Raw genomic sequence first — 22,890 nt, 5'->3', positions numbered from 1 at the left:
AAGGGGTCGAGGGGTTCCCTCTCAGCCTTTGCCTGGTTTAACCGTAACAGGGTTTAATTTTAAAAACACTGTGTTGTTAGTTCCCCCTCAGTGAATCTTTGTTCACAGCTTTCTAATTGTAAGGCACAGAAATCAATCAGGCAGATTTTCTTAGATTTGAACAAGAAATGTGGAAGTTTATTAATCTTAAACTCTAATTTGGTTAACGACTATGAATATGCGACATAACCACACTGGCACGCATACGCGATAAACGCACATGCAGATAGAGACAGAAAAAGTGGAAAGTATAAAGGGGAAAAGTTTGAGACAATAGCTGGGTGTAATTACAGTCCTTTGAGTTCAATGTGGAGCTTTTGGTTGCCGGTAAGTCTTGCCGTTCGTTGGGGCCCAGTGCACGCTTTAACTTGTTTCGATGTAGGAGTCTTTTCTCTCTTGAGGTTTAAGTGACTTCAGTGGGTCCGGAGGTTTGCAAGAAAGCGAGAGAGTGCCAGCTAGGTGAGAGGCTCTCTTGTTCCAGGTTCAGTTGCAATCTGCAGTCTGTCTTCAAACTGCCCTGTGAGCACAATTCAAAACTCCAAGTTGGCCAGCAGGTTAGTCATGTTTGTGGATTCTCCATCTTAGCAAACACTGGAACGTGAGATTTCTACACCTTCAATGTCTGATGATCAAAATCCATTTGGGTTAATTGGACCAGGGAGAAGTTGCTTTGTCTGTCCAAGCACTGTCTCTTCGTATGCAAATGTCCTCTAATCAAATGACTGGTGATCTCTTTAAATAAGTCATTTCTTCACTCCAGCAACAGTTTAAAATTAATGTTCTTATGACAAAATTAATATGCCTCATTCTTGGCAGGTGGGGTCTTCATGACACTATGAAAAAATGTGTTATTTGTCTGTTTATCTGACCCTAAAAACACTCTAATTCATCATTTTAAACAAAACACAATTGCGATCAGTTGGAAGGCGAAGCAATGGAACCACCCACACCCCTCACTACCTGGCAGTAACAACATGTACAAATGATCTGCTCGTGACAGGGATAATGTGCTCAATAAGATGCTCAATTATGTCATGAATGGATTGCTTAACGAATATGATTACGAGAAATTGCAGGAGTGCTTCACATGTAGAAATGAACTGAATGTAGATCAAAGCAGTCTCCTATGGAGTTTAAGAGTCATTATTCTGTCAAAGTTTAGAGTGAGCACGTTAGAGGAAATTCATCAAGGGATATTCCATATGAAAACGGTAGCAAGAAGCTATTTTTTGTACCCAAAGCTAGATGGAGATATTGAAAAGTTGGTGAAGTCTGTCTCAGAATGAAAAATGATCCAGCCAAGGGTTCCTTTCATTCCATGGAATGAATACTTGTTGATTTCTTTGAAGTGGAAGAGAAAAAGTACTTTGTTTTGGTTGATCGCTAGAGCAAGTAGATAAATGTTGAATCTATGCCCAATACCAAACTACTGAGGTTTTGAGAAGTTGATTTGCAATTTATGGGTTGCTAGAAGTGTTGCCATCAGATAATGGTCCACAGTTTACGTCAGAGGAGTTTGCAATATTTCCAATTAAGAATCAAGTTAAACATACTATAATACCACCCTATCACCAAGCATTGAATGGTGAGTTGAACAGTGAGAACCGCCCGCATCACACCACGGGTCGTAACTAATGGCAGTACCTTAAGTGCCAGGCCTAGATGATTAGTTTTAAAGATGTTTAACTGCATGCTGTTGGACTAAACCACAGGCAGCAAGCAGATTCTTGGTGCTGAGGTCATTGCCATCACTTCAGTTTTCACTGGGACTGGGATGGGAGAAGCCTGCTCCGAACTTTAATCTGGTCATGGTGACTGAAATAATTGATATGTGGGAGTATCGGGAATTGACAGAATTGGAATCAGCTCTGATACCATCCCCTGGTTAAAGGCCTCCAATACTGACTGAAAGAGCTTTCCACTTCGTCCCATTCCCCAGCCCTTTATCCATTCGACCCAGGCTGCTATTCTTTAACAGGATACTCAATTTAACCCCAGTCTAAGGAAGACTGAAAAATTATGGCCAGTGCCTCTGCAGTTTCCACCCTCACTTCCCTCAGTATCCTTGGATGCATCTCATCTGGTCCTGGTGTTTTATCCACTATGTACAGACAGCCTATTTAATACTTCCTCTTTATCAATTTTAAACCCCTCTAGTGTTTGACCTATGTCCTCTTTCAACATTGCCTGGGTTGACATCTTCTTCCTCAGTAAAGACAGATGCAAAGTAGTCATTTAATACCTCAACAATGCCCTCTGCCTCCAAGTGTAAGTCCCCTTTCCAGTCCCTAATCGGCTCCATTCCTCCTTTTACCACCCTTTTACTATTTATATGCCTGTAGAAAACTTTGAGCTTTCCTTTTATACTAGCTGCCAGTCTCTTTTCATGCTCTCTCTTTGCTTCTCTTATTTGTTTTTTTCACTTCTGCTCCAGACCTTCTATATTCAGCCTGGTTCTCAATAGTATTTTCTACCTGGCATCTGTCATAAGCACACTTTTTCTTCTTTATCTTAATCGCTACCTCTTTTTTCATCTAGGGACCTATGGATTTATTTGTCCTACTTTTTCCCTTTGAGGGAACATGCCTTGACTGTGCCCGAACTATCTCTTCTTTGAAGGTAGCCCATTGTTCATCTACTGGTTTTCCTGCCAGCTTTTGACTCCAAATTATTCAAAGCATCATCTCTACCTTGGGCTGACTTGGAGACTGTTATCTCTGTATTCACTAATATTTATTAACATTTTACCTTATTTCATACTCCTAACGCTGTCATGGTTTACAGGCTTTTTTGTTGGAAGCCAATAATACTTGCAAGATGATAGAGTAAGACTGTTTGCGTTAAGCGGCAATTCTGTGAATTTATTGATATTTACTCAAGTCTCTTTCAGTTGGCTAATACTTTAAGGTTTTCACATCAAGATTTTTTTTCTTATATTTGCTGTGGGTTGCTGGATTATTTCAATATTTATACAGTGCCCTTTGAGAAATTTCTGAAGTTTATAGAATGCATATATTTATAATTATTTACAGGGAGTCTATTGGAGGGTATTATTGTTTAAACATTCACAATCAGTGTGTTATTTTGTATCATTTCTCTCAGAGACTCTTTATATTATTTAGTTATCTGCGACAGCTGGTAGATATTAGTGTGTGATGGTGTGTTTCAATGAACACAGGAAGTCTCAGGTATGTACAGAATCTCACAATCAGTCTCCACTGGTACACCAGGAGTCAGTTAAAATGTTTATTCGATGTACAGTTTCAATTGATAAGATACCGACATATATTTCACTGACCTTGCCTCACTTAATGAACATACTTCCTTTATTTATTTCTCCTCTTTTTTATAGACCATCCAAACTTATTTTCTTTGGTCAAGCTGTAATATCAATAGAGGCTTTGGTTCCTGTTCCAGAGAATAAAGGTCATACTGTATCCACCCTCAGATTACTCAGAAACGGCTTGGGTTCATTCAATGTGCTCCCACCCTGGGATTTAGGATGAAGATCAAGCAGCTCCAGACCGGACCTCCTTTCTCTGCGGCTCATTACCTGAGATGAAACCGGGTCAGTGAGAAGATGAGTCGGGATTGAGTTCTGATGCAGAAATTCTTCAGTTCTTCACATTATTTAAAGAATTTAACAATTAGAGTAAATGGATATTTCATCGTATTCTTCATCTGCTCTCTGAATTTAGTCTGGGTCACAGCATAAATACAAGTGTTTGTGCAGCAGCTCAGGAATTGGAGCATGAATCCCATCTCTCCGACAAAGAAAAGTAGGGAAACAGACAGATACCCTAAACATCGCATTCGTCTCCATCTGGAAAACACCATGAAGACTACCCATAACAGTATGAAATTCCCCGAGATAACAAACAATAAAATGAAGCACTTCCTTCGGCTCTCCAATTCTAGATCACTGCGACTCTCCCCAGTGCTGTGGCCCTGGAGTCTCCTGCAGCCTTTGCTGGCCAATAAAATGTATCTGATGGTTAGAGCATTAAGCAGCAGAATCAGAACAAATGGGATCCCCGGGGGTTAGAATAAAATGAATGAGTTCAACTGCTGCCCACACAGGTGAATCCAGAACACCATTTCTTACAATACAAAACCAGGGATCATTAAGAAGCCAATATTCAACTGTATACATAAAATACCAGAAAGTGTTCTTTAAACAGCTCAGCACAGTCACTGTTCCCAGAACCAGTGTCGCCATTTTCTCAGTGCAATATTTAGATTTCAGATTCTGGCAACATATGGCCACAAATTGATCAAAGGTGAAAGTGACTGTGATCCAGACACAACAATCTGTGGCTGCATAAAGCAGGACACTATGGATATTACACAGTGGGATGTATTCCACAATTTTTAACTGATAAATAATAGGAATGTGCTTCAGTATCAGATCAATGATAATGACCAGTAGATCCGCCAATGCCATGAACACCAGGTAACGAGTGACACATTTGGATAGACCACACTTGCCCCAAGACAGGACCACGATTGTCATTAAGTTAACTGTAATGTAGACAACAAAGGAAAATTATACTTCCAGCTGGGAGCAAAAGCAACAGTTTGGTAGTGTTCAGGTTGATATTTTCAGCTTTGTCTGGTGATGCATCGAATTATTGAGCATCCTGCTGGAGACTGTTTTACAATACAAGTAAGCAGAAATAAATCGATGAAATAGATTAAATGCAGCATAAAACAGTAGGTTTATAATAAATAGAAAGGGGCCATTATAGAAACAGAAGGTTTGCATATCTATCAGCTAGTGTAAGAGCAGAAAGGACCGCGCTGAATTCCTAGTGCAAGCTGAGTTGGCAGATGAGAGCCTGTTATTTACCTAATTGAGACTTCAATGGGAGACATTGCATTTATGCTGCTATTCATGGTGTGATCGCTTCTCTGAAGTGTCCCTATGGGTGAGTGCTTACTGGAGCTGTAATGTGGGTCCTTCCACTGTCGAATTATATAACTAGTACCCTTGAAATGGGTTGTCACTTTAAATTGACTAATAATACATTGGCCTGTACTTCACCATTGTTGGGCTTTAGACAGCATCTGTACATAACTGGATCAGGTTGAACATGTGGCTTTTCAACTTCTTGGTAATAATTTGACCAGATTGTGTCTGAATATGGATAACAAAATATTAAAAATTTCAGGATAAACAGTTACCTACGTCCAATCAGGAACAGGAAAAGACCTAGAATTAATGTGAGACTCACTGAGAGTCAGCCATTAATTATTATTTCACAGCAAAAATTAGAATTCAGTCCACCAATATATAACTGCATAAACACTTATTACATAAATTCCACTTGTAACCCTATCCATGCTTTTCAGAAACAGACACACTGATAGACAGTGGAAATTATCCGTGAATATTATTAAACATATCTCACTGTACTCCTGATCGAGCTATAGGGCTGCTATAGCCAAGCAAACATAAGAAGATAGGAAAGTGATCTGATGAATACTTATTTCTGATATGATCCAAGTGGTGAGGACAGAGAGAATATTGCAAAATGTTTCATAGAGAAAATCTTTTGAGAACATCGATTGTGCTGGAAACTCTAGAACATTTTATATCTTTACCAGATTGTGTGATATGTTGAAAAGAGTGAATAGAAGGATGCCACATTCATTGAATTGACACGAGTAAATTAAGAACTGTTTAACATTCATATTATCAGAGCAAGCAGCAATCTCAAAAATGGGACAAATGGTAAACGGTTTTATATAAGAACGGTTTTATATAAGAAAGGTTTTGCATTTATGTAGCGCCTCCAGATGCCCCAAAGTGCCTTACTGCCAATGAAGTACTTTTGAAGTGTAGTTACGGATGTAATGTAGGAAATGCAACACGCTATTTATGCATCGCAAGCTCTCGCAAATAGTAATGAGAATGGCCAGATAATCTGCATTAGTGATGTTGAGTGAGGGATAAATATTAGCCAGGAAACCAGGCATAACTACCCAGCTGTTCTTCAAAATAGTGGCAGGAGTTTTTTTTGTGTCCAACACTCAGTCACCAGAATTGCATAGTTTCATTTACCAAAAAGCCCATCAGCAGCCAGAATGGGTGAGTAAGTTAAAAGAACAAGGCAGTTAAACATGGTTGAGAAGATCAATAGATGAAGCAAGAGACTTACCAGGCTCGCCAACAGTAGCGAGAAGGGGACAGTAAACGTTTGTATTTTCCAAAGTGCCAACAATATGAGAATCTCGAGAGGTACTGGATGACTCCTTTCCATTGTAGTAACAGTTGCATCCATATTCTAATGTCATGAGTCTTGTTTCCTTGTCTGAGATCAGTTGCGACCAACTGGTGTCAGAGGTGGTGCTCTCACTGTCATTATGGGATAACACATTCAAAGGAGATCCCTATTTATAGCAGAGAGAAATCCTACAGTTACACAATTCTGGCTGCAGCGGACTGGCATTAATTACAGCCACTGAACAAACAAGTACAGTTAACCCCTTGTTATGACTGAGGTGGGAGGAGTGCACTGTTTATTCTAGTTGCATTTCTCCACAGGTAACAACATATATTTATTTTTTTCCCACTAACTGATACGGTCAATCATTGACTCTTTTTATCCCAGAATAAAACACACCAACCGGCTTTCTTTAATAACACAATATCAGTTTATTAAAGAACAAGTCTTAAGCACTGATGAACTAAAACATAAACACACAGATTGAAATATTACAGTTTCATTTTTACCTTAGCCCCTCACACTCTCTCTCGCTCACACACACACACACACACACACACACACAGAGGTTAACTGGAAAAACAAAAGGGATTTCATTTAGAGCTCTGTTATAGACAAAAAAACACTTGGGCTGAATACTTGCTCATTCTTGAAGAAACAGCAGATAAGATATGCTGTGTTCCAAAACTGGCATACAGTCTGGCCTCTGAGCACACGTAGATGGGTCACTGGGATCTTTTGGAACAGTTCTTCTCAGGAGGTGTTGAGAATGAATCTAGAAGGCTTTTCTTCAAAGACAGATGAGATGAGTTGACACAGTGGACTTCTCAGGGTATTTTTAGAGAGGTGCTGGAAAGCTGAGCTGAGTTGTGGTCCTTTCTCTTTTGGGAATTCTCTTTTCTCCTTGGGAGTTCTCTCCTTCTTCTGCAGGCTTTTTAAAGAGATGGATGAGGCTGGGCTGAGCTGGGGTTTTGTCCTTCAGTTTTAATTTTTAGAACTCCAGCCCCTTTTAAACAATTCATTCCCAACTCCAAACAATTCAAAAGTCAAACCGCAAACAGAAAGGCCACCTTCTGACCTGCCACTTCTCTGCACACATCTTCCGCAGTTACCAGGGTTTCTGTTCTATTTTTAACTTGAGTCATGTGACAATCAGTAAATATTGTTGCCAAACAAGTGCTTTCAGTGTCCTCGTGATGACCCTCTTGGAAAAAACTGGTCCAACATTTCTTTAGTTTGACAATGACGTTCTCAAAAATATATTTAACAAAATCAGAAGCACTTTCGCAACACCTCCACCCTTGGAGGTGTTGTCAGTACAGTCTTGCAAGTGATGAATTGGATTGGAGTCTGCCTTTGTGACTATGATAACTTTCTGTAGTCTATACAGAGTCTAGTTGAACCATTTTAAATGCATTTCATTACAAAGTGTAAAAAAAAGAAAACATTTTAAAATACATTTTCACACTCATTCCCATTCACTCCTTACCTGCAGTTAATACAATTCTTCTCTATACCCTCTTTTCATTCAGATAACTCAAAACAAAATTATATTTTACATGAAGAATCTGCAATCACATTATTTTTCCGCACAATGTGGATAATCTTAAATGATAAGGCTGTAATAGTAAATCCCATCAAAATAGTCTGGCATTCTGGTTTTTGAATTTTTGGCAAGGTTTATTACCAAATCAGCAGACTGTAATTTTCCAAACAGAGCTTCCAGTTGTTTCAAGTGGTCCTTCCAAGTGTCACTGTATACCAGCACATTGTCAAGGTAAACCACACAGTTAGGAATGCTGGATAGCACTTGGTTTATTCATCTCTGAAAGGCTGGTGGGGCAATTTTCTTTAGTCTGAATGGCATCACTCTGCATTGGAAGAGACCATCTGTTGTGACAAAGGCCGATATTTCTTTAACTTAGGGTGTTAAAAGAATTTGTCAGTCGCCCTTTAACAAATCTATCTTTGTCTGAAACGTGGCACTGCCCACTCTGTTCACACAGTCTTCCAAGTGAGGAATTGGATCGGAGTCTGCCTTTGTTACTGTGACAACTTTCTGTAGTCTCTAAAGAGTCGAGTTGAACCATCAGGTTTTGGAGCTAAGACTACTGGCAAACTTGAGCTGCTTTGACTGGGTTCTATGAGGTGGTTTTCCAGCATGTATTGGATTTCTGCTTTTACCTGGGCCTGTTTCTCTGGACTTAAGCGATAAAGATGCTGTTTAATTGGAAAGGATTCCCCTACATCCACATCATGTATGGCTAAGGTTGTATGTTTTAGCTTATCCCTATAGACTCTTTTAAATGCTGTGAGTAGCCTTGTTAGGTCTTCTCATTGTTCTGCATCTAAATGTAAAAGCACAGTTCAGTATTAGCTAACTAGTAGTAGGAAGTTCAATTTGAGGATTGTCTAGGCCTCCTTCTGCCTCATCCTCACTATCCCTTTCATCCTTCACTGTCCCTACTACCTGACATACCTGTGCTTGCTTATCCTGCTCCCAGCAATTATATTGTTTCAATATGTTGATATGACACAGTCGATTCTTTTTCTGGCAATCTGGGGTCTGAATCAAATAATTTACTGTAAAGGCAGTAATATAAACACGTCAGCCCCTGGTTGAAATGTTTGGATCTTGGCATGCTTGTCTGTCCATTTCTTCATGGTTGTTTGGAAAGCTTTCAGGAGTTTCTGAGTCACTTTGCAAGCTCTCATGTGCCATTCCCAGAAGACAGATAATCTAGCAGAGTTCTCTCTGTTCCAAAAACCTTTTTTTTTTGCTTTTAGAGGACCTCCTGTCTCATGTCCAATACCTCACAGAATCACAGAATAATACAGTGCAGAAGAGGCCCTTTGGCCCATCGAGTCTGCACCAATGCATTAAAGCCACCTGACCTGTCTACCTAATCCCATTTGCCAGCACTTGGCCCATAGCCTTGAATGTTATGACGTGCCAAGTGCTCATCCAGGTACTTTTTAAAGGATGTGAGGCAACCTGCCTTTACCACACTCCCAGGCAGGGCATTCCAGACCGTCACTACCCTCTGGGTAAAAAAGTTCTTCCTCAAGTCCCCCTTAAACCTCCCACCCCTCACCTTAAACTTGTGACCCCTCGTAACTGACCCTTCAACTAAGGGGAACAACTGCTCCCTATCCACCCTGTCCATGCCCCTCATAATCTTGTACACCTCAATCAGGTCATCCCTCAGTCTTCTCTGCTCCAGCGAAAACAACCCAAGCCTATCCAACCTCTCTTCATAGCTTAAATGTTCCATCCCAGGCAACATCCTGGTGAATCGCCTCTGCACCCCCTCCAATGCAATCACATCCTTCCTATAATGTGGTGACCAGAATTGCACACAGTACTCCAGCTGTGGCCTTACCAAAGTTCTGTACAACTCCAACATGACCTCCCTGCTTTTGTAATCTATGCCTCGAATGATAAAGGCAAGTGTCCCATATGCCTTTTTCACCACCCTATTAACCTGCCCTTCTGCCTTCAGAGATCTCTGGACAAACACTCCAAGGTCCCTTTGTTCCTCGGAACTTCCCAGTGTCAGGCCATTCAGTGAATACTTCCGTGTCACATTACTCCTTCCAAAGTGTATCACCTCACACATTTCAGGATTAAATTCCATCTGCCACTTTTCTGCCCATTTGACCATCCCGTCTATATCTTCCTGTAGCCCAAGACACTCCACCTCACTGTTAACCACTCGGCCAATCTTTGTGTCATCCGTGAACTTACTGATCCTACCCTCCACATAGTCATCTATGTCGTTTATATAAATGACAAACAATAGGGGACCCAGCACAGATTCCTGTGGTACGCCACTGGACACTGGCTTCCAGTCACTAAAACAGCCGTCTGTCATCACTTTCTGTCTCCTGCAGCTAAGCCAATTTTGAATCCACTTTATCAAGTTACCTTGTATCCCATGTGTATTTGCTTTCTTGATAAGTCTTCCATGTGGGACCTTGTCAAAGGCTTTGCTGAAATCCATGTAAACTACATCAACTGCACTACCCTCATCTACACACCTGGTCACATGCTCAAAAAATTCAATCAAATTTGTTGGGCATGACCTCCCTCTGACAAAGCCATGCTGACTATTCCTAATCAAATTTTGCCTCTCCAAGTGGTGATAGAGTCTCTCTTTCAGAATTTTCTCCAATAGTTTCCCTACCACTGACGTGAGACTCACTGGTCTGTAGTTCCCTGGCTTATCTCTACAACCTTTCTTAAATAGTGGGACCACATTAGCTGTTCTCCAGTCCTCTGGCACCTCCCCGTGGCCGGAGAGGAATTAAAAATTAGGGTCATAGCCCCTGCAATCTCCACCCTCGCCTCCACAGCATCCTGGGACACAAATCATCCAGACCTGGAGATTTGTCCACTTTTAAGCCTTCCAAAACCTCCAATACCTTGTCACTCCCTATGACAATTTGCTCAAGAACCTCACAGTCTCTCTGAGTTCCATATCTACATCCTCATTCTCTTGGGTGAAGACAGATGTGAAGCATTTGTTCAACACCCTACCAATGTCCTCTGGCTCCCCCCACAAATTTCCCCCTTGGTCCCTAATGGGTCCTACTCTTTCCCTGGTTATCCTCTTCCCATTGATGTACTTACAGAATATCTTGGGATTTTCCCTACTTTTACCAGCCAGAGCTTTCTCACATCCCCTCTTTGCTCTCCTAATTGCTTTCTTAAGCTCCATCCTACACTTTCTGTACTCCACTAATGCTTCCATTGATTTGCTCTCCTTGTATTTGCTAAAAGCCTCTCTTTTCCTTCTCATCTTACCCTGAATGTTTCTGGTCATCCATGGTTCTCTGGGCTTGTTGCTCCTACCTATTACCCTAGAGGGAACATGTTAGGCCTGTACCCTCCCCATTTCCTTTTTGAATGCCCGCCACTGCTCTTCTGTAGATTTCCCGACAAGTAACTCTTTCCAGTCTACCTTGGCCAGATCCTGCCTTATTTTACTAAAATTCGCTCTCCCCCAATCCAAAACCGTTTTTTGCAACTTGTCTATTTCTTTCTCCATAACAAGCTTAAATTGTACTATGTGATGGTCACTATCACCAAAATGCTGCCCCCAGCAACACATCAACCATCTGTCCGGCTTCATTCCCCAGAATTAGGTCCAACACTGCACCCTCCCTTGTTGGATCCTCTACATATTGAGCTAAAAAGTTCTCCTGTATACATTTTAAGAACTCCACTCCATCTAAGCCCTTAACACGATGACTATCGCAATTAATGTTGGGAAAGTTGAAATCACCTAATATAATTACCCTATTATTTTTACACACCTCTGCGAATTGCGCACATATTTGCTCCTCAATTTCCCGCTGACTATCTGAGGGTCTATAATAAATACCTAGCAATGTGGCTGTCCCTTTTTTATTCCTAAACTCTACCCATAAATTTTCATTTGATGCCCCCTCCAAGAAATCATCTCTCCTTACTGCAGTAACTGACTCCTTAACAAATATTGCAATGCCCCCTCCTCTTTTACCCCCTCCTCTGTCTCGCCTGAAGATTCTATATCCTGGGATATTGCGCTGCCAATCCTGGCCCTCCCTCAACCATGTCTCCGTGATGGCTACTATTTCACAATTCCACTTGTCAATCATTGCCCTTAACTCATCTGTTTTACCTGCAATACTCCTGGCATTACAGTACAGGCCTTCCATCCTGGTCTTACTTCCTTGAAACTTACTTCCGCTGTATTCCCTCTGACTTGTTTGCTTTCCTGTGTTTAGCTGTGCCCCTATTCTGCTAGGAGTCTGCGTCCCCTCCTCCTGCCAAATTAGTTTAAACTCCTCCCAACAGCAATGGCAAACCCGCCAGCAAGGATGTGAGTCCCCCTCAGGTTCAGATGTAGACCGTCCCACTTGTACAGGTCCCACCTTCCCCAGAAACGGTCCCAGTGGTCCAGGAATCTAAAACCCTCCCTCCTGCACCAACTCTTAAGCCACGCATTCATCTGTGCTATTCTCCTATTTCTATACTCGCGAGCACGTGGCACTGGGAATAATCCAGAGATTACAACCCGAGAGGTCCTGCTTTTTAGTCAACTGCCTAACTCCCTGAATTCTTGATGCAAGACCTCATCCCTCTTTCTACCTATGTCATTGGTACCAACATGTACCATGACCTCTGCCTTATCGCCCTCCCCCTTCAGGATGCCCTGCAGCCATTCAGTGACATTCCGGACCCTGGCACCAGGGAGGCAACACACCATCCTGGAGTCACGTTGACAGCCACAGTAGCGCCTATCTGTTCCCCTGACTATAGAATCCCTATTACTATTGCTCTTCCTCTCTTTCCCCCTTCCTGTGCAGACAGGCTGCTTGTGGTGACAGAAGCTTGGCTCTGTCCGCACTCCCTGGAGGAACCAGCCTCATCAGCCTCAAAAATGGAATACAGATTTGCAAGCGGGACCCCAGGCGACTCCTGAACTACCTGCCTGTTTCTCTTGGACTGCCTGGTGGTTACCCATTCCCTTCCTTCCTCAAGTCCCTTCAGCTGCGGTGTGACCACCTCTCTATACGTGCTATCCACGATGCTCTCAGACTCGCGGATGCTCCACAGTATTTCCAGCTGCCGTTCCAGCTCCAAAACCCGAGTTTCTAGGAGCTGCAGCTAGACACACTTCCTGCACACATGCTGGTCCCGGGGACTGGAAATGTTCCCGGATTCCCACATGCAGCAAGAGGAGCAAACCATGGCTTCAAGCTCTCCTGCCATGACTAAACCGTTTAAATTTAAAAACTTTCGAAGATTATAATTTAAAAAAAAACAATTAAGTCTTGCTAAAACAATGACTTACAATTCAATCCAATATGAAAAATACCCACCAGGACTTACTCACCAGTCAGCTGTGTTCTTTGGAAACTCTCGGCTCCCCTCACTCTGAGGACAGGTAGGAAATGAAAGGAGCTCCTCGCTCCCTCCTCACCGAACTTCCTCAGTTACCAAACTTCCACTATAGCACTCTAATGCAACCCAAGTCAGCACTCCAGTGCAAACCTTATTCAAAAGGACTAAAACTGGTAGATTCATTAAGTGAATCCCTCATGGCAAACAAAAGAAATTCTAGCCCTTTATCCCAATCATGGGGATATTCATGATAATATGCCCCGATCATCGTTTTGAGTGTCTGATGGTACCTTTCTAAAGCTCCTTGTGTATGTGGGTGGCATGCTGAAAATGTTAACTGTGTAAACTCAAACTACCCATAACTTTATGAAAAAAATTTAGACAAAATCGGAACCTTGATCTGACTGGATCTCAATCTGTTACTCATATCTGGTGAAGAACTGGGTTAACTTCTCTCCCACTACCTTAGCAGAAATTGTTCTCAAGGGAATGGCCTCTGGGAACTGAATAGCCATATCCATGATTGTAAGTGCATATTGGTGTCCCAATTTTGTTTTTGGAAAAGGGCCTTCACAGTCGACCAACTCCCTGCTGAACGGTTCCCCAGTAGCTAGCATGGGAATTAGAGGTGCCAGTTTTATGGCAGGTTGCAGTTTTCCCACAATCTGGCATGCATGGCATATTTTACAACACTGCACCACGTCCTTGTAAAGACCTGGCCAGTAAAAATGTCGAATTATATGTGCTTGGGTCTTCTGGATCCCATCACATGTCCTGCTATAGGAATTTCATGCGCTATCCTTAACAGTTCATGGCGATACTTTGTCGGTACCACTATCTGATGAACTACCTTCCATTCTTCATCCGCAGATCTGTGAGGAGGTCTTCACGTCCTCATCAGAATCCCATTTTTAATATAATAGACGTCTGGAACTCCTTTTGCCTCAGCTTCAGTTAGAGCTGATTGTGCCACTTCATTTAACTCTGCATCAGCTTGCTGAGCCTTGACCAGAGAAGACTTACTAAACATTTCCTTTGGATTATCCAAATCCCCAAAGAAAGTTTCAGATATTTGACGATCTGATGGTGTTGCCAATTTTACCTCCAACAGTGGAACTTGTTTATCCATTGCTCAGGTCACTACACATGAAGGAAAAATTCTTGCAACTTTTTCATCGGAACATTCAAATTCGGAGCAGGAGTAGGCCACTTGGCCTCTAGAGCCTGCTCTGCCATTCAATAAGTTCATGGCTGAACTGATTACCACACATTTCCATCTACCCCCAATAACCTTTCACCCCCTTGCTTATCAAGAATCTATCTACCTGTGTCTTAAAAATTTTCAAGGACTCTGCTTCCACCGCCTTTTGGGGAAGAGAATTCCAAAGATTCAAAGATCCTCTTCCTGTAACTGTTCTGTCTCCTTAACTTCACTTAGTTTTTCCATGACTACTGGCCAAATCATTCCACAAGAGTAGGTCAACTACGTCTACTGACAAACTTTAGACAACTTCAACACTTATCGTTCCGGGAAATAGGTTCCTTGAGGTGCAGCCGATACAAAAGTACATGTATATACGCCTCACCATTACCATTCACTAAAACCTTGGCATCCAGTGCACTCTCCGGTGGAAATGTTATGCCTTTCCCCAGCAAAAGAGTTTGGGTGGCTCCTGAATCACTAAGTGTAACTATCGGTTTACCTGCCTCACTTGAGGGATAAGGAGTCAGTTTTCCTTTTGACAATAATTTCCTATAACTCTCAGGTATGTTATTCACAACAATGCACTCACATTGTTTTTTGCATTTGGCCTTACAGCTGCAGTCATAGCTACAGCTTGATCTGTCCTTCTCTTGGCCAGGGCCCCTTTCTCTACGTTGGCTTTGTGTACCCAATAAGTCCCGTGGGTTTACCCTACAACTTCGAGCATTCTGCACGAAGGTGTCCCACCTTGTGACAATGGTAACACTTCGGCTTGTGGACCTCACTTCCACCCTCAGCATCTTCCTTTCTGGCCTGAGGAGGAGATCCTGGGGTGTTCTCAGCTGTCCTTTCTTGTCCCCGGCTACTTGCCTTCCTTTCACCCTCCTACCTTCTATCCTTCTCGGGTTTGTTGGGGTGACAGACAAAGGGTTTAGACGTTTACTAAATGGGTTCTTGCTAATAGAGGGAATGATTTTTTAAATTCTTCCAGGAGAATTAGTTCCTTAGGTTCTTATTCATGGCCTCCATCTTCAGTGCACATATCCAATGCTCAAAATTAATTTGCTTTACCCTCTCAAATTCTATATACGTCTGCCCAGCCAGTCTCTGGAGGTTCTGAAATATCTGTCTGTATGCTTCAGGGATTAATTTATAAGCAGCAAGAATAGCCTTTTTTTCCATCTCATAATCCTCAGAAACCTCCTCAGAAAGCATGGCATAAACTTCATGTGCTCTGCCAATCGATCTGCTTTGCATAAGCAGTGTCCAGCTTTCCTTTGGTCACTTGATATGTTCAGCTCTCTTTTCAAAAGAAATGAAAAATGCCTTTATATCCCTTTCCTCAAATTTTGGCAGGTCTTGCACAAATTTAAACAGTTATCCCCTGGGCCCTTGGCTGGAGTTGGATCTTTCCTCACCAGAATTTTCCTTGAGGTCAAGGTCACCCTGTTGTCTTAGTTCCAGCTTTTTAACTTCAATTTCCCTTCCTTCTCTTTCTGTTTGAAATTCTAGTTCAAAGCTTTTCATTGTCAATTCTTTTTCAAGCTGAAGCTCAAGTTTTCTCATTTCTATTTCTCTTTCATTGTCAAGTTCACGCTGCCTCATCTGTAACCAAATTTGAACTAATTCAACTGCGCTACTCTCTGGTTTGCTTTCTTCTTCCAATTTCAAACAGTGTGCTATTACCGCAATTAGGTCTGCTTTCTTAGCTCTTGGTTTTAACCCTAACACCAACAGTTCTGCCAAATCCTTTAGTTTAACCTTGATTAAGTGTCTCAAATCACTTGGGGATACATCCTCCTTCCTCAGAAAAGTTGCAGCAACTAATAGAGACATTCTGGTAAACTTTAATCTACTGCACAAGAAATCAGTTTTTTTTTTGTTCCCTTTTCTTCTTTTGAATTGTTATTACCTCACTTACAACTGTATGTTGTCGGCTAAAATAAAAGCAAAATACTGCGGATGCTGGAAATTTAGTATTTCCAGAATTTCTTGTCTTTCTATGTTGTCGGCTTTGGGTTTATCCCATAAAGAACCCACAATTATATGTTACAACCAAGGTGGGAGGAGTGCACTATTTATTCTCGTTCCACTTCTTCATGGGTCACAACATCTTTTTAAATTTGTTCCCACTTACTGATACAGTCAATCATCGACTCTATTTTTATCCCAGAATAAAACACACCAACCAAGTTTCTTTAATAAACAACAAAATTTGTTTATTGTGAAACAAGTCTTAACCAGTAATGAAATAAAGCATAAATGCACAGATTGAAATATTGCAGTTCCCTTTTTACCTTCGCCCCTCACACTCACTCTCACACACACATACATACACAGGTTAATTGGAAAAATGAAAGGGATTTTTGTTTAGAGCTGTTAAAGACAAAAAGACACTTGGGATTAATATTTGCTTTTCTTGAAGAAACAGCAGATGAGATATGTTGTGTTCCAAAACTGGCATATAGTCTGGCCTCCAAGTACACGTAGATGAGTCACTGGGATCTTTTAGAACAGTTCTTTTCAGGCGGCGTTGAGAATTAATTTAGCAGACTTTTCTTCAGAGGCATGAGATGAGTTTCCACAGTGGACTGCTCATGCTTTTTTTAAGAGAGGTGCTGGAAAGCTGAGCTGGGTTGTGGTCTTCTTTCCTTTCTTGGGAATTCTCTTTTCTCCTTGGAAGTTCTCTTCTCCCCTTGGGAGTTCTCTTCTCTCTTTCCAAGTTCTCTCCTCCTTCTGCAGGCTTCTTAAAGAGATGGAATAGGCTTGCCTGAGATGTGGGTTTGTCCTTCAGTTCTAATTTTTAAAATTCCAACCCCTTTTAAACAGCTCATTCCCAGCTCCAAACAATTCAAAGTCAAACTGGAAATAGAAATTCTACCTTCTGACCTGTCACTTCTCTGCACACACCTTCCCCAGTTACCAGGATTTCTGTTCTATTTTTAACTTGAGTCATGTGACCACGAGTAAATCTTGTTGTTAAACAAGTGCTTTCAGTGTCCTTTTGATGACCCTTTTGAAAAAAAACTGGTCCAACGTTCCTTCAGTTTGACTATGAATTCCTGAAAAATATTTTTTAACCATAACAGAAGCACTGTTGTAACAATACAGTGAGGCCACTTTGCTCTTCCCAGGGTGTGTGATATGGACATAGTGTGACTGGCATGCTCCATCTCCTTGGTTCTGTGATGCAGACAAAGTGGGGCCCAATTTTTTTGCACTATCCCATTTCCAAATCCATGGGTTGACATTCATTTTTGAATGGATAATCAGCTGCCGTGTATCTCGTTCCTGGCTACTGCCAGAGATTGCCCAGGTATTGAAGAGTAGCTCCCTGCCTTGTCTTGTTTGGATTGGTAGTTCCGGACAAAGATGTTTCAAGTTATACAAATTAAAATTATGATTTGAAATTGCCTCTTACCCACAGCAATCAGTAGCCCTAAACTTAAGGTCCCCACTCCGACCAATATTTGGTCTTGACCTTGAAGTATTCCTGTATTCTCACAGGTTCCAGTTCCCCTTGGATATGTTGCAGTACCTGCTCCATTTTTGGCAGAAAATAAGGATGCAATTGTGGATTTGTGTCTCACATCAAATTGCCACGCTCTACACCTCCTCCCCCCTCTCCACCACTCCCTCCTGGCAGCCCAATTAAACTACTGCCTTCAACCCAGGAGTTTCACTCCCACTGAGTATAATTTTAACATTAGGCATTGATGTAAAATGGGCAATGTGGAAAAAAAAGATCTTGTCCAGGATTTTGCAGTGGCAAGGGCAGCAAAACTGTCAGCATTCACTTCCATTACTCCAATGAAACTGACAGAAGCTTCTGGAGTACACACATGCGCAGAATAAGGTGGGATTCCAAAGGTTGCTGTCTGAGATTCTATGTTTCTCCAGAGAGGCACCTTCAGACTGCAATCAATGGAAATCAACTGAATAGATCAGAACTTCCACTCTTACACTGTGAGCCTCACTGTAAAAATCCTTGAAAAATGTTACACTTTGTTGAATGAGATATAACTGGGTTTGAACAACATACTAACTTCGTTATTACTGCTCGGCACCATTACTGGCCCTGAAAATCTAATTTTGTATCTGTGGAATGTCAAATGTCTCCCTTTATTTCTGCCTCTAAAGAGGAAATCTGTCAGGTACATTCGAGGTACATTTCTACAAAGGGGAAAGGTAAATCAAACACAGCCAGAGCTCCCTGGATGATGAGAGAGTGTAAAATGAAGCAGGAAAAAAGGGTGTATATGACAACTGTCAGGTTTGTATTACAATTGAGATACTGGTGGGCTAAAAATGATAAAGAGGAGATATTAGAAAGGCTGGCTATATTTGAAGTTAATAAGTCACGAGGATCAGATGAGATGCATCTGAGAATACTGAGGGAAGAAAGGGTGGAAATTGTGGATGTACCGGCTATAATTTCCAAAATTCTTTGGACACGGGTTGTGCCAGAAGGCTGGAGAATTGCAAATATTACACCCTTGTTCAAAAAAGCATTTGAGGATAAGCCAAACAACTAAAAATTGGTCAGTTTTGCTATGGTGGTGGGAAAGCTTTTAGAAACAATAATCTAGGACAATATTAACAGTTACTTGGACAAATGTGGATTAATTAAGGAAAGCCAGCACTGATTTGTTAAATGTAAATTGTGTTTAAGTAACTTGTTTGACTTTTTCAATGAAGTAACAGAGGGGGTTGATAATGGTAAAATGGTTGATGTGGTGAAGATGAACTTCTAAAAGGTGTTTGATAAAATGCCATTTTGCAGGCTTGTCATCCAAGTGGAAGCTCATGAAATAAAAGGGACAATGGCAGCATGGACATGAAGTTGGCTGATTGACAGGAAACAGAGAGTAGTGGTGAACTTCAAGAAGGTATACAGTGGGGTTTCCCGGGGTTTATGAGCTATAACAAATGACAGCAAAGATTTAGCATGGCTTCCTTGCTTTTGTATTGAATGATCCAATTTTTAAAAAAGTTAAGTATCCCATACAGTTTCTCAACTGCCGTATCAACGTGCCCTGCCCCCTTAAAGGATTTAGGGATATGCACCACTATACCCCTCTGCTCTTGCACCTCCCTTGAAAATAGTACCATTTAGAGTACACAGTCATTCCATGTTCTTCCTCCTGACGTGCATTTGTTTTTTATATAAAACATTTCGTGGAAAAAGGGTGTTATGAGGGTCATCAAGAGAACACTGAAAGTACTGATTTGACAACAATATTTACTGGTCCTGACAAGACTGAAATAAAAAAAAGAAAAGAAACCTTGGTAACTGGGGAAGATGTGTGCAGAGAAGTGATAGGTCAAAAGGTGGACTTTCTGTTTCCTGCTTCACTTTTGAATTGGTTGGCGTTTTAAAAAAAACTGAAGGACAGAAGCGCAGCACAGCCCAGCCGGTTCCATCTCTTTCAAAAGCCTGCAGAAAAGGGAAGATACTTCCAAGGAGAGAAGAGAATTCCCAATGAAGGAGAGAAGGCCACAACCTAGATCAGCTTTCCAGAAACTCCCTAAAAGACCCTGACAGCATAAGAGCAGGAGTAGGCCATTCAGCCCATTGAGCCTGCCCCACCATTCAATATGATCATGGCTGATCATCCACTTCAATGCCTTTTTCCCAGACTATCCTCTGACATCATTTGTAATTAGAAATCTTTCAATCTCTGCTTTAAACATACTCAATAACTGAGCTTCCACCGCCCTCTGGGGTAGAGAATTCCAAAGATTCACAACCCTCTGAGTAAAGAAATTTCTCCTCATCTTTTTCCTAAGTGGCTTGCCCCTTATTTTGAAATTGTGTCCCCTGACTCCAGACTCCCCAACCAGGGGAAAGATCTTAGCTGCATCTACCCTGTCTATCCCGTTAAATATTTTGTAGGTTTCAATGAGATTACCTCTCATTCTTCGAAGGTCGAGAGAATACAGACCCAGTTTTCCAAATCTCTCTTCATAGGACAGTCCCGCCATCCCGGGAACAAGTCTGGTGAATCTTTGTTGCACTCCCTCTGTGGCAACAATATCCTTCCGAAGGTAAGGGGACCAAAACTGCACACAGTATTCTAAGTGCGGTCTAAGCAAGGTCCCATACAATTGAAGCAAGACTTCACTACTCCTGTACTCAAATCCTCTTGCAATAAAGGCCAACATACCATTAGCCTTCCTAATTGCTTGTTGCACCTGCATGCTAGCCCTCAGTGGCTTATTGACAAGGACACCCAGGTCCCTTTGTATATCTACACTTTCTAATCTCGTACCATTTAAGAAATACTCTGCACATCTATTCCTCATAATAGATTTGTGGCTATATGTTGCCAGAAGTTGGACAGAAGTCCACTGTGTCAACTCATCTCGTCTCCTGTCTTGGAAGAAAAGCCTGCTAAATTAATTCTCAACACCGCCTGAAAAGAACTGTTGTCGAAGATCCCAATGACCCGTCTACGTGTACGCAGAGGCTAGACTGTATGCCAGTTTTGGAACACAACATATCTCATCTGCTCTTTTCTTCAAGAATGAGCAAGTATTCAGCCCAAGTGTTTTTTATCTGTAACAGAGCTCTAAACAAAAATCCCTTTATTTTTCCAGTTAACTGGTGTATGTGTGTGAGTGTGAGGGGCTGAGGTAAAAAGCAAACTTTAAAATTTCAATCTGTCTTTATGCTTTACTTCATTACTGGTTATGACTTGTTTTACAAAATACTGATAATTTTGCTGTTCATGAAAGAAACCTGTTTAGTATGTTTTTAATTCTGGGAAAAATAGAGTCTGTGATTGACTGTATCAGTAAGTGGGAAAGTTTAAATATATGTTGTGACCAATGGAGAGTGGAAGTAGATTAGACAGTGCACTCCCCCCACCTCAGTTGTAACAGTATCTATATCACAGGCTCTGCAGGAGAGTGATTCGGGCAGAAAATGATGTGGGATTGAATTCTGATGGTGTGAAATGTTCAAGACTTCATCATTTAATTATGTTAAGAGTTGGCATGAAGGAACATTCCATTACATTCTTCAACTCCTCTCTGAATTATGCTGGGTTGCAGCATAAATACAAGTATTTGTGCAACAACTCAGGAGCTGGAGCTATTTTTCATACAAAGTAGTCTAGATGCATGAACTGATATCCCAATGTTTTCCATAATTAAAATGCATCATAAAAACTGCCCATAGCAGTCTGAAGTTCCCTGAGATAACAAACAGTAAAATCATGATTTCCTTTGGCTCTCCATCTCTGGATCACTAGGACTCTTCCCACTAATGTGGCCTTAGAATCTCCTGCAGATTCTGCTGACCTCTAAAATGTGTCTGCGGGTTAAAGCATTGTACAGCAGAATCATAACAAATAGGATCCCTGGGGTGAGAATATAATGAATGAATTCGATTGCTCCCCACACGTGTGAATATAGAACACTGGTTGTTACATCACAAAACAAAAGCTAATTGTTAAGAAAATAGCTACGTGTCAACATTAAGTACCAGAAAATGTTCTTTAAATAGCTCAGCACAGTTAGTGTTCCTACAGCCACATCAGCAGTTTTCTTTGTGCAATATTCAGTTTTCATCTTCTGGCAACATATAACCACAAATGGATCAAAGGTGAAAGTAACTGTGAACCAGACAGAACAGTCTGTAGAGGAGGGTGGCATGAATATCCCACACCGAGATCATGAAATAAAACTGCAGCCAATAAATAATTGGAATGTGTCTCAGTATGAGATCCATGATAATGACCAATAAATTCACCACTGCCATGGCCATCAGGTAGAAAGGGACACATGTGGAGAAGCCACACTTTCCCTGAGGCAGAGTCACAATCTTCACTAATTTTCCCTCAGACAGATGTTAAACTAACTGGTCTGTAGTTTACTGCTTTCTGTCTCCCTCCCATTTTGAATAAAGAAGTTACATTACTATTTCCCAATCTGCTGGAACCTTCCCTGAATTGAGGGAATTTTGGAAAATTGAAACCAATACATCACTATGTCACTTGCCACTTCTTTGAAAACCCTAGGATGTAGTCCATCAGGACCCGGGGACTTGTCAGCCCGCAGCTCCAACAATTTGCTCAGTACCATTTCCCTGGTGATTGTAATTTTCTTGAGTTCCTCTCTCCCTTCCATTTCCTGATTTACATTTCTGGGATGTTACTTGTATCCTCTATGGTGAAGACCGATGCAAAATACCTGTCCAATTCATCTTCCATATCCTTATTTTCCCTTATTAATTGGCCACTCACTTTTCATCGGACCAATGCTCACTTTGTTAACTCCTTTTTTAAATATCTATAGAAAATGTTACGATCTGTTTTTATATTTCTGACCAGTTTTCTCTCGTACTCTAATTTTCCCTCTTTTTATTAATCTTTTAGTCATTCTTTGCTGCTTTTTATATTCTGTCCAATCTTCTGACTTGCCACCCATCTTTGCACAATTATATACTTTTTCTTTAAGTTTGATACTATCTTTAACTTTTTTGGGTGACCACGGATGGTGGGTCCTCCCTGTGGAATTTTTCT

General features: G+C 41.3%; 1 protein-coding gene across 1 annotated transcript in view; it reads right to left on the bottom strand.

The window, feature by feature from the left end:
• Nucleotides 1-3,346: 3,346 nt before the first annotated feature.
• The window catches only part of LOC137357271 (G-protein coupled receptor 39-like), a 33,439-nt gene continuing 13,895 nt past the window's right edge, over nt 3,347-22,890 (bottom strand). The window contains exons 2-3 of the mRNA XM_068023492.1: nt 6,201-6,432; nt 3,347-4,560 (exon numbers count right to left, since the gene is read on the bottom strand). Coding sequence (XP_067879593.1) covers nt 4,043-4,560; nt 6,201-6,336 — 654 coding nt within the window. The 5' untranslated portion in view covers nt 6,337-6,432 and the 3' untranslated portion in view covers nt 3,347-4,042. The remainder of the gene's footprint in view (nt 4,561-6,200; nt 6,433-22,890) is intronic.

The sequence above is a fragment of the Heterodontus francisci genome, chromosome 47, assembly GCF_036365525.1.
Source record: "Heterodontus francisci isolate sHetFra1 chromosome 47, sHetFra1.hap1, whole genome shotgun sequence".
Classification (NCBI taxonomy): domain Eukaryota; kingdom Metazoa; phylum Chordata; class Chondrichthyes; order Heterodontiformes; family Heterodontidae; genus Heterodontus; species Heterodontus francisci.
The sequence above is the reverse complement of the archived record's forward strand: the minus strand, read 5'-3'. Positions and strand labels throughout refer to the sequence as shown.